This window comes from Myotis davidii, unplaced genomic scaffold, assembly GCF_000327345.1.
Source record: "Myotis davidii unplaced genomic scaffold, ASM32734v1 scaffold79, whole genome shotgun sequence".
Taxonomy (NCBI): Eukaryota; Metazoa; Chordata; class Mammalia; order Chiroptera; family Vespertilionidae; genus Myotis; species Myotis davidii.
The window spans coordinates 4,649,763-4,660,921 of record NW_006294339.1 but is presented as its reverse complement, the minus strand read 5'-3'; the positions used below and the strand labels follow the sequence as shown (position 1 = coordinate 4,660,921).

Genomic DNA, 11,159 nt, shown 5'->3' with positions numbered 1-11,159 from the left:
GGTAGAGGGAGGGTGGGGACAGATGATAAACTAATGAGTCAGACCCAACTGGTGACAGCTGTTCCGTCATCCCTTTGCAATAGGAGGTGGGAAGGGAAAAACTAAAAAAAAAACACACACACACAAAAAGAATTCCTGAACATTAAAAAACTGAATTTGAGTAAATAAGAAAATGATGAAAACTACTAATTCAAGTTGCTATATTATTTTAAATACAGAAATGAATGCCACTATTTTATACCACCTACATCCAAGTAGATTTTTACTCACATTTTTCTCCTAAAGCTTCTATTTTAAAATAACAGAATCAATACTTTATTCTTCTAAATGTGCTGATACAGATACAAGTGTGTGTGTGTGTGTGTGTCTGTGTGTGTATAATGTGTGTGTGTGATATATATATCAGCATCTCTAATTTTCTTTCTAAGGAAAAACCAATTAATTGAACTATACATTATAAAGAATTATGAACCCAAAAGGTTTTTTCCCCGCTAAGTTTATTTCCATATCTAAATCTGGTCTAATTTACAGTTTTTCATGTTTATGCATGAGGCCTGGAACACTGAGGAAAGGCTGGGGAAGAAAACAATACAGGAATACAAAAGAATCAGTCCTTGCTTTCAGGGAAACAACCACCTGAGTCATCATTTAAATGTTCTCTAAACAGTCGTTCCGACTCATGAAGAAGAGAAGGATTCTGGAAAGCTGTCAAAAGAACATGTTCTTAAGAAAATACCTGAAAAAATGTTAGGTGAGAACAAAACACCTCTAAGACACGTGGCATGATAGGTAAAAGTAGGAGGCGATGAGTCATCCTGGCTGGTGTGCACTATATACCAGTAAAGGTCCCATTCACAGTAACACCAGCAACCGTACTTGCCAAAGCTTCTCACACAAGAAATCCTTCATAGCAAGCTATTTTTTAATTCAAAATCTTAGCAAAACTTCTCTTCTTTATTTCATCAACCACATGTAAAATACATGTCTCACCCTGTTTTCTATTAGAAATGCATTCAAATACTTCCTTAGCATATATTATATCCCAGGCATTCTAGCATATACAAAGACGAGGAAGACACTCTCTCTACCCTTATTTAGTTACAATTAAGAGAGAAAGATACACTGAAAAAATCTCCATACAAAATGAGAAAGAAATAATAAAAGCATGAACAAAATGAGGAAAGCACAGAAGTGGAAACAACTCACATTGCCTAGAGAAATCAGAAGTGGTTTCAAGGGAGGTCATATGTGAGCAACATTTTAAAGGATGAACAAAAATCTATCAGGTCAAAAAAGGCAGAAAAGGCATCAGAGGCAGAAGGGGTCATATAAACAAAGACATGTAAGCATAAAATATATTTGAGGAACAAGGAGACATTCAATGTGGCTGAAGCACTGGTATAAGGGGCATAGTAGTGAGTGCAGGAAATGAGACTTTAGAACAGTGGTTCTCAATCTTCTGGCCCTTTAAATATAGCTCCTCATAAAATTATTTTCGTTGCTACTTCATAACTGTAATGTTGCTACTGTTATGAATTGTAATGTAAATATCTGATATGCAGGATGGTCTTAGGCAACCCCTGTGAAAGGGTTGTTCGACCGCCAAAGGGGTCTCGACCCACAGGTTGAGAACCGCTGCTTTAGAAGAAGTGAGGAGAGCCTTACTATGAAGGGCCTAGTATGCTTTGCTACCTAAGCTAAAAAGTTTGGGAAACAATCTGAAATATTTAAAAGATGACTGCCATGATCAGATGTGTGTATTAAGAGAAGTAAAATTTATATAAACTGTTATAGAGCTCAGAATCAAGAAGGCATTCAATTAGTGGTACTACTGTTCTCAATACTAGAATATGTACATAACAATAACAAAAATAGATTCACCTTATGTCTTTGATAGTTGCTCGTTTCAGGGGATCAACCTGCAGCATATGCATCAGGAGAGTGGCGACAGAGCGATTGAGGTATTCTGGGATATAAAAAACACCCCCTCGGATCTTCTTAAATAACGTAGGCACGTGCTCATCATCAAATGGGAGAGTGCCACAGAGAAGAGCGTACAGAATAACACCACAGCTCCAGATGTCAACCTCAGGACCTGCATACAATCTAAGAAAAGAGATGATAGCACAAACCTGAAGTACAAGTGTCACTTTCTCACCTACAGGTACCCTGCCTCTATAGCCCTACACATAGTATGGACTCCATAAATATTGCTTTCAAGGTCTTTATTGAAGTTCATGGCCACTCTTCAACACTCAACACCAATGGAAAATAATTAATTGGTCTAACCAATTACTATTCAAGTTTCCCAAAAGAAAATAGTATATATTTTTTTGGCATAAACTCATTTCACTGAACTTATTAATTGACTCATTAAAAAATATAAAACTTTCTGGTTGATTTTTTAATAGAAACAACAAAGTAGATGACCATAAACTTGGTGGAAAAAACCCACAATATTCTATAATGTATAGGCTAAATCTTTTTACCACGAATCTATTACAAGAAAGAAAATGTGTATGTAACAGAATTTCATTCCTGGCACACCTATTTTAAAGAATATGTGAAACAGTAAAGTGCCTAACTAGTTCTGCAGCAATGTCTCTTACAGTATTTGTCCTGCATCACATTATCTTGAGTACCCAATGACTCTCTTTCTAACCGCTTGCTAGCATATGGGACTAAGATTAGCATTGCTCCAGAAAAACTATGCCTAGAAGGTTTTTTCTCTCACCTGTATACAGTATTAAAATTCCCCTGATGGCACATTACTAAACTCAAACCTGGGTCTGAGATAACAAAGTACATCTCTACAATTCCAATTTTAAAAAGGATATAATCTGCCCTAGCTAGTTTGGCTCAGTGGATAGAGTGTAGGCCTGTGGACCAAAGGGTCCCGGGTTCAATTCTGATCAAGGGCATGTACATTGTTTGGCTCCATCCCGGCCCAGACCCTGGTCGAGGCACATGCAGGAGGCAACCAATCCGATGTGTTTCTCTCGCACTGATATTTCTCTGTCTTTTTCCTCTCTCTTCCACTCTCTCTAAAAAAATCAATGGGAAAGTATCCTTGGGTGAGGATTAAAAAAAAAGGATATAATCCATTTCAATAAAAATTACTATCCATCATTAACATTGTTGGCTGTACTGCCCAAACTCCTATACCTACTATCTTTGTAATATACCTTTTCTAGTTTTTCTCTCATAGAATTCTGTTAACTCTTACATCAGACATTGGTCTCTATAGAAGACTTAAGTTTACAACTGCAATCTATATAAACATTTTAAAATGTACCAATGAGAAAATTATGTAATTACAAAATCTTCGCTTGTGCACTTGAATTCATAAAATGACATACTGCCCACCCAAAACCTCATTCTTCCAAAAATAAAATATAAAATACTCTATATACTTTAAAAAAGGATATGTAAAATATCATTAAAGGATCATGTTTGATAAGTAAATAATGACACTAGCTTAAATTTAGCAAATGCTTACTCTATTTACACTTTTCTAAAATGAAAAAATAAATCAACATTTATTTCAGTAATTTTTAATGGAAAACCTCCTTAAATATAATCATAACAAAATTAAATGTTTAAAATATTGCTTAATATAACTATTCTGTCTTCAACAATGAAAAAATTAAAGGGACAATTTGTTTCTACTGTGTTAAAAATCTAATCTTGTCAAGAGAATGTATAACTAAGTGTTATCAGAGTAAAGAAAAGATTATAAAAAGCTTACTCTTTGCTGATATATCATTACCTGCCTGAGATTACTTCAGGTGCTGCATAATTTGGAGATCCACAACTAGTTCGCAGAAATTCACCATCTGACATCATATTAGATAATCCTGAAAGTAAGAGTAATGTTTACCTGGTGCTAGATATTTCTAAAAGTAGAGAAAGGTGCATGAGGAAAATGTCAAGTCTTTAATGTTCATACATCATATTTTTCAAGTTATTATAAAAAGGAGTGGAAAGCATTTGTTAGACTAGAAGGAGCCCATTTCAGAGTGCTATTACACTATGACAAAAAAAGCTAAAACATATCACATGTGTGATTGGAATGAAATTCCTTTTGTAAATACTGATTCACTTCACAAATATGAGGTTATTCTAAAACTATATGAACTTTCCCAAACATAAAACTACCATAATATTGTTTACCCACTTCTACAGTTGAAAGAATAAAATAGAGACTATACTTTCAAAAGCCTTTTTAAAAAAATCTCTAGGTAGAAATCAGACAGGCTCCAGTTTAATAAAGATTATGTTCCAAAAGTTTTTAGTCTGGAAAGCTTTAAATTAAAAATAGAAAATATAATCAATTGAACCAAACATCTAGTTGAACTATAGTACTAAATGAATTCTGTGATTTAGAGAAGGAAGGGAAATAGTGAGACAAGTTTCCTGGTTTTTAGATTAAAGACAAGCTACTGACAAAATTTTTAAAACAAGCAGTGCTGACCTCTGGCACCATGCCATCTCTCTTTCTATAATCTCTTACTTCCGAATCCTTTTCCCAAAACATCCTGCACTTTAGCCTTTCCTTGCTCCTGACAAAAACTCCTCCTGCTTTGTCAAGTGGGAGATGTTACCGAGGCCCACGGGCACCGCCCTCTTGATTCACAGGACTATAAAGCTCCAGAACTGCATGCAAACTTCCATGTGCCTCCGGGTAAGTGCATTCATCAAAGTGTCCCTATTTTCAAAGGAGCTGTGATTCCCCCTACACACACACACACACACACACACACACACACACACATATATACACACACACATACACACACACATACACACACACACACATAAAAATACTTCAGGTTCCTTAGGAAGAAATGCAGATTGAATGGGTTTATCTTGATCCTACCCCTCTAACGAATCTAAAAGTAGTTGCTGTGCCCAGATACCAGGGGGGTAGAGGAGGAGGGAATGGAGGGATAAGGACACATAGGTAATACCTTAATCAATAAAGAAAAAAATTTTAATAAAATAAATAATTAAAAAAATTTAAAAGTATATGCTGCATTTTTTACATTTATTTATTTATTTTTAGTTATTGAATTTATTGGGGGTGACACTGGTTAATAAAATTATATAGGTTTTAGGTATACAATTCTATAAGTCATCGGTATATTGTATTGTGTGTTCACCACTCCAAGTCAAATATCCTTCTTTCACTATTTCTCCCCTCTTTACACTCTTCTACCTCCCCCACTCCTCTTTCCTTCTGGTAATCACCATATTGTTGTCTGTGTCTATGAGAATATGTTGTTTATTTTTCTGCATTTTTAAAAAGCATCTAGAATAATAAAAGTGTAATATACTAATTAGACCAGAACAGCCAAACGACCTTTCAGACATCATTCCAGACCATCTTCTGGACAAAGCCACAGAGGTAGGGGCAGAGGCAGAGGTAGTTAGGGGGCAATCAGGCAGGCAGGAGAGCAGTTAGGGGCAATCAGGCAGGCAGGCAGAGTGGTTAGGGGCAATCAGGCAATCAGGCTGGCAGGCAGAGTGGTTAGGGTCAATCAGGCAGGCAGGAAAGTAGTTAAGGGTGATCAGGCAGTCAGGCGAGCAGTTAGGGGTGATCAGGCAGAGTGGTTAGGGGCAATCAGGCAGGCAGGCGAGTGGTTAGGGGCAATCAGGCAGGCAGGCGAGTGGTTAGGGGCAATCAGGCAGGCAGGCGAGTAGTTAGGGGCAATCAGGCAGGCAGGCAGAGTGGTTAGAGGCAAGCAGGCAGGCAGGCAAGCAGTTAAGGGCAATCAGGCAGGCAAATGAGTGGTTAGGGGTGATCAGGCAGGCAGGCGAGCAGTTAAGGGCGATCAGGCAGGCAGGTGAGTGGTTAGGGATGATCAGGCAGGCAGGCAAGCAGTTAGGGGGGCTCAGGCAGGCAGGCGAGCAGTTAGGGGGAATCAGGCAGGCAGGCAGGCAAGCGGGTAGGAGCCAGCGGTCCAGGATTGTGAGAGGGATGTCCAACTGCCAATTTAGGCACTGGCTCGATCCCGCAGCAATCCCTGTGGGATTGAACCTAAATTGGCAGTCTGACATCCCCCGAGGAGTCCCAGATTTCGAGAGGGTGCAGGCCGGGTTAAGCCCCTGCCCCCTTGCACGAGTTTTGTGCACCGGGCCTCTAGTGTTTAAATAAACAGACCAAGCAAGCTACTGTGGAGGCTGTACAACTAATCCCTTTTCACAGCACAGGGCTTTACAACATTCAAATTGAAAGCTCCTAGTTCTTTAAGAATTGTTACTGACATTTCTGAACAACCCTGGAGTCACATACCAAAATCAGCTATCTTGGCATTCATGTGTGCATCCAACAGCACATTCTCTGGTTTCAGGTCTCGGTGCACAACCATATGCCTATGACAGTAATCCACCGCAGACAGGATCTGCTGAAAGAGCCGTCTGGCTTCCATCTCTTCAACCTATCAATGTTAAAGAAGCTGCACTAAAAATATTCGGGACATCTACATAGCAAGAGTTTCAGTTTCATACTCAGCCTAAATATAACTGAGGTATGCTCATTATTAGGTTCTGCTAGAATATTCAACAAATCGGACAAAGAAACCAAAAACTTGCATTTATGCCCAACATGTCAATCAACAGGTTTTTCTTTGCTGCTAGGCAATAATATTTCATTTTCAAATAATACTACTAAATGTGCACAAGTTCTGGGGAGTCAGCAAGTAAAACAATCTAAAACCGAACTTATGTGAAAGTGCTAAGGAAGAAAATTACTGACGCTTCAACATGACATATGGAAGAGATTTTTCATTTTGAAAAGCATAGGCATCATATTGGCAATTAAATGGTACTTATTTCCTAAAACCAGTATTTCAAAAGGTGTACTTTTTAAGAAAGAAGATTATGTCTAATAGTCTCTATGTTTAGTTGAGCATTATTACAGAAGCAACCCAACTTTAAAAAATATCTTTGTGGTTTCCTATTTCCCACTATATCCCTCTTTTCTAACTTAGGAATTTATTGTACTGCATAGTGTTACTCACCCGTCCATGTTTACAGATGTAGTCAAATAATTCACCACCAGACACATATTCCATTACCATAAAAAAATCTGTTGGAGTGCTGATCACCTGGTATCTTTTTGTAAATAAAAAAAAAGTTAAATAAAAATATTACTTTAACCAAAATCAATCTGTACATCTATTCTTGCTACAATTTTATATTCCAATGTTTTACAATATTTTAAGATGGCAACAGGTTTATAATGTTATCAAAATAATCAGAGAACTATAAACATAGAGCTTAACAAAATTCAACTAACTTTCAAGGCTTATAAACTTACCTCCAGTCCTCCCTTTCATGTTTACAAAATCTTTAAAATCCTTCAATATGCAACAGTTGAGTTAAGCATTAATTTTTCCACTTAAACAAAAACATGTTTACAGTCTATGGAGATCAAGTATCATAAGTAAAAAGTATTCTTGGAAAGGTTAAATGACACCACAGGAATAAAATTAACAAAATCCAGAAAATGGACAAGTGACCCTTTATTCAACATTAAAAGAGAAAGGTAAAGTTATAGATTAAAAATAACTCAAGAGACATATTGACCAATTACACTGTATACACTTCTTTTGATTCTGATTCAAACAAACCAACTTTAAAAGTCATTTATGAAACCATCAATAAAGTCTGAACACTAGCTGGATGGCTGATTTGTAGTTATTATAATAAACTGTATTTAAGTTATAAAAGTAAAAAAAGGCTTTATTTCCCAGAATAAAGAATTTGAAGGTTAAGAACATAATATTTGGGATTTGCTCAAAATAATTTAGGGTGGGAGAAGTGGGGAGAAGCGGATAAAACACTACACTGACAACTGTTGAAGCTGAATAAGAGATACATGAGGCTTTAACACTTTGTATACATTTAAAATTTTCCATAATAAACATTTAAATAGATGTATGTATTTATGCATGAAATTTTATTATTTATTTATTTATTTATTGGCACTCAAAGCTCAGCACATTTAAAAAAAATAATAAAAACCTTAGCTCTATTTGACAAAATAAGATTTTTCCTGAAAACTACAACTTCCCCCCACCCCACGCACGATTTTACAAAATGAAAACAAGTAAAATATAACATTGACGTTTTAACTGACGGTTACATTTAACACCTATAAAGAAACAATTGTTCTGCTTTTTAAAGAGGTTTGCTTTGTTTTTGAAGGATTATCTACAATCTGGTTAATCGTGAGCAACATCTAATTTACACTGAGTTACTATTTAAGGCTACTAAGTATAGATGTATAGTTTTTGCAAGGCTTAAAGGCACCCAGTGGAAAGCACAAATAGGAGCTGAAAAGAGGCCCAGATGCCACCCTTTAAGCAGGATACCTTGACATGGGATATGGCAGAAGCAGGGGAACCTTCTGGTAATTAGTCCACCCGGATGGAGCACCTTTTATTAAAGTGGTTCTGGTTACTATTCCCTGTTAAAGAGGAAGGGGAAATGGCCAGGAAATTGATGATCTAACTGCACACTATACATTTTAAAAGAGGACACTTGGAAAAAGTAAAATATTAAAGCTATAGTATTGAAAATGACAGGTTTTCACAATAAATCTTTCATCTTTGGGATAAGAAATTACAAAGTATCCCGCTTTATATAAAATAAACTAGTATGACTGCAATGATGTTGAGACTATTTCAAATGAGCTATGGAAAGGAAATTTTACCGAGAATTCTCAAAGCCATCCTATACCAGTAAAAGCCAACTTATGAGAGGCATCCTAGCAAGCACCAAACTCTAACTGAATAAAACCAATAGTATAGAGCAGGAGCACCTGCTATGTCACTTTGCTGTAGGCTAATCTGATTTATTAACAGAATTCTCAATCACTGTTCTGCTCTGTACATCTTTGGGGCATAAAAGAAAAGAAGGCATACAACTCTAATAAATTTAACTGCTAATTCCTCCAAGTATATCACAAGATCTTTAATAGCTACTTTTGGATTTTACTACTTCATGAAACTTCTAACTCTACAGCAGCCACTATCCACACCAAAGGCCAATCTGGAGCAACAGAAACCACAGCTATCATTACTGAGCACTTACTGTGTGTGCCAGACTAATTGCCACACAATGTTTACTGAGTACCTTCCATAGGTTGAATAAAATAAAGACTAAAAGAAGCAGACAGGCAAAAGCATCTCTAATAAATTAGAAAGTACTGATCTTTTGACCAGTTAAAATAAAGTTTCTCTAAGAACTATGGAGGAAAGAAAAACACGGACAAAAATTAATCCAACAAATTCTAGTTCACGGAAAAGTTTGAAGTTTTGCTTTCAATCCTGTTTACTCCTCTGAATTTTCTCCAGGTGATTATTCCCCCCGCCCCCAAATTGAGTTAATGGGGAAAGCATGGAATAAATATCCTTCATTCTTGGTATTTAGTTTTCAAACTTTCTCCCCAATTCTAGAGGCCCATTCTGTAACAAGGAAACTATTCTTGGCAGCTAGTTCAAAACTCCACAAAACAAACAAAACTAATAGGATCAGGTCCCTCTCCTTGTTTACATCACTAACATTATTGGAGGTTAAGTTAATAACTTGTTCTGTAGCAAGAATACATGAGAGTGCTTTTTTCTTTTTTAATTCAGATCCATAATGAAGAGGCAGTGTAGCTGAATGGATTAATAAGCTCAAGGCAGGAAGCCAGAAGCTTTAAACTTCAAATTCACCTCTGCCAACCCTGAGAACATTCTATAACTCCTGCAACAAAACAAAATACCCAACAATTAAATAACTCTAAACCAGAATGAGATAGTCAAACCAATATTAAACACTTACAAACAATTACAGAAACTGAGGTAAGAAAACACTGGTAAATATGACAGCAAAAATAAATCCTCAGGATCACTGCAACTGCTTACTGACAAAATTCGATTTTATCAGTACAGAAACTAGGACTCATACCCTAAAGAGGGCAAAATTTCCTGGGGGTCTTTTGGGGTTGTTGGTATTCTAAGTCACACGGTCAAGAAACAAGACAAATACAGAGATTGCTTTCCCTTCTCCACTCTCTGGCATGTGATACTTTTGGTCTGGCTTCCTAGCTCTTTCCTCTAATAGAAAGTAGCTACTCAGCAAGGAAGAACGAAGAGCTATCAGTAACTAGAATAAAGTCATTATTAACATGGAGTCAAAAGTACATATGAACTATTTCAGTTAGCTGAAAACTACTCAGAATCATGAAAGAGAACTGGAATCAGCTCATAGGTTGCCAACTCCTGCTTTGGGCCAGTGCACATTAAACACTAGGCATTATACCATTTAGTCCTCAAATAACACCATGAGGCATCCCATTTTTAAATTAAGGAAACAAACAGTGGGAGAGGTGAGTCACTGGGCTCACAGGTTATATTTTAACTCTTAGGATAATCTTTAAAATCCTGTATATACATATTCTGGATCACCTAGAATATAGGTCCCGGAGGACAACCTTATAATCAAGTACTGCCATGCAATTTCAGTGGCCTCATTTCTTGTTTATATTTATGATCGAGTGAACTCCAAGTGAAGACCAAATGACACCAAAGTGGTTGGGAACTTAGTCAACACAGGTTACCCAATGGCACACCAAACCCAAGAAAAGCCTTCTCTGAACAGTCAGCAGCATGCTCATGCTGTTGATGAGATGCACTGTATGGCCCCCATCATTGAATATAGCTCGTGATAATAAAGACTAAGTGCATGTTCCAAATCCCAGCAATAAAAGGGTCAGCCACTGATTTAGGATTTCAAGAATGCTACTGGTTAGCTTCCTATTGTTTCCATACTTCAAACCTATTGGCTGAAAATAACAAAAATGGATTTTCTTATAATTTTGTAGGTTAGAAGCCTGACATGTGTCTCACTGGACTAAAATCAAGGTGTCAGGAGAGCTGCATGCATTGCCTTCTGAAGGCTCTAGGGAGAAATCCATTACTTTGTATTTTCCAACTTTTAGAGATCGCCTGCATTCCTTATCTCATGGCCCCTTTCCTCTATCTTCAAAGCCAAAAACAGCCAGTAAGTCCTTCTCACAGCTTATTCCTCTGACCTTATTTCCATCCTAAAATCTCTCTCACTCTTTTGATGCCCTCTCCTAATTTTTATTAAAATATATTTTTATT

At 36.8% G+C, this 11,159-nt stretch overlaps 1 protein-coding gene across 1 annotated transcript in view; it reads right to left on the bottom strand.

The window, feature by feature from the left end:
* The window catches only part of PRKAA2 (protein kinase AMP-activated catalytic subunit alpha 2), a 24,947-nt gene that overhangs the window by 12,318 nt on the left and 1,470 nt on the right, over positions 1–11,159 (bottom strand). Inside the window, exons 2-5 of the mRNA XM_006768363.2 lie at positions 7,023–7,116; positions 6,296–6,440; positions 3,770–3,857; positions 1,882–2,106 (exon numbers count right to left, since the gene is read on the bottom strand). Of these exons, the coding sequence (XP_006768426.1) occupies positions 1,882–2,106; positions 3,770–3,857; positions 6,296–6,440; positions 7,023–7,116 (552 nt within the window). The remainder of the gene's footprint in view (positions 1–1,881; positions 2,107–3,769; positions 3,858–6,295; positions 6,441–7,022; positions 7,117–11,159) is intronic.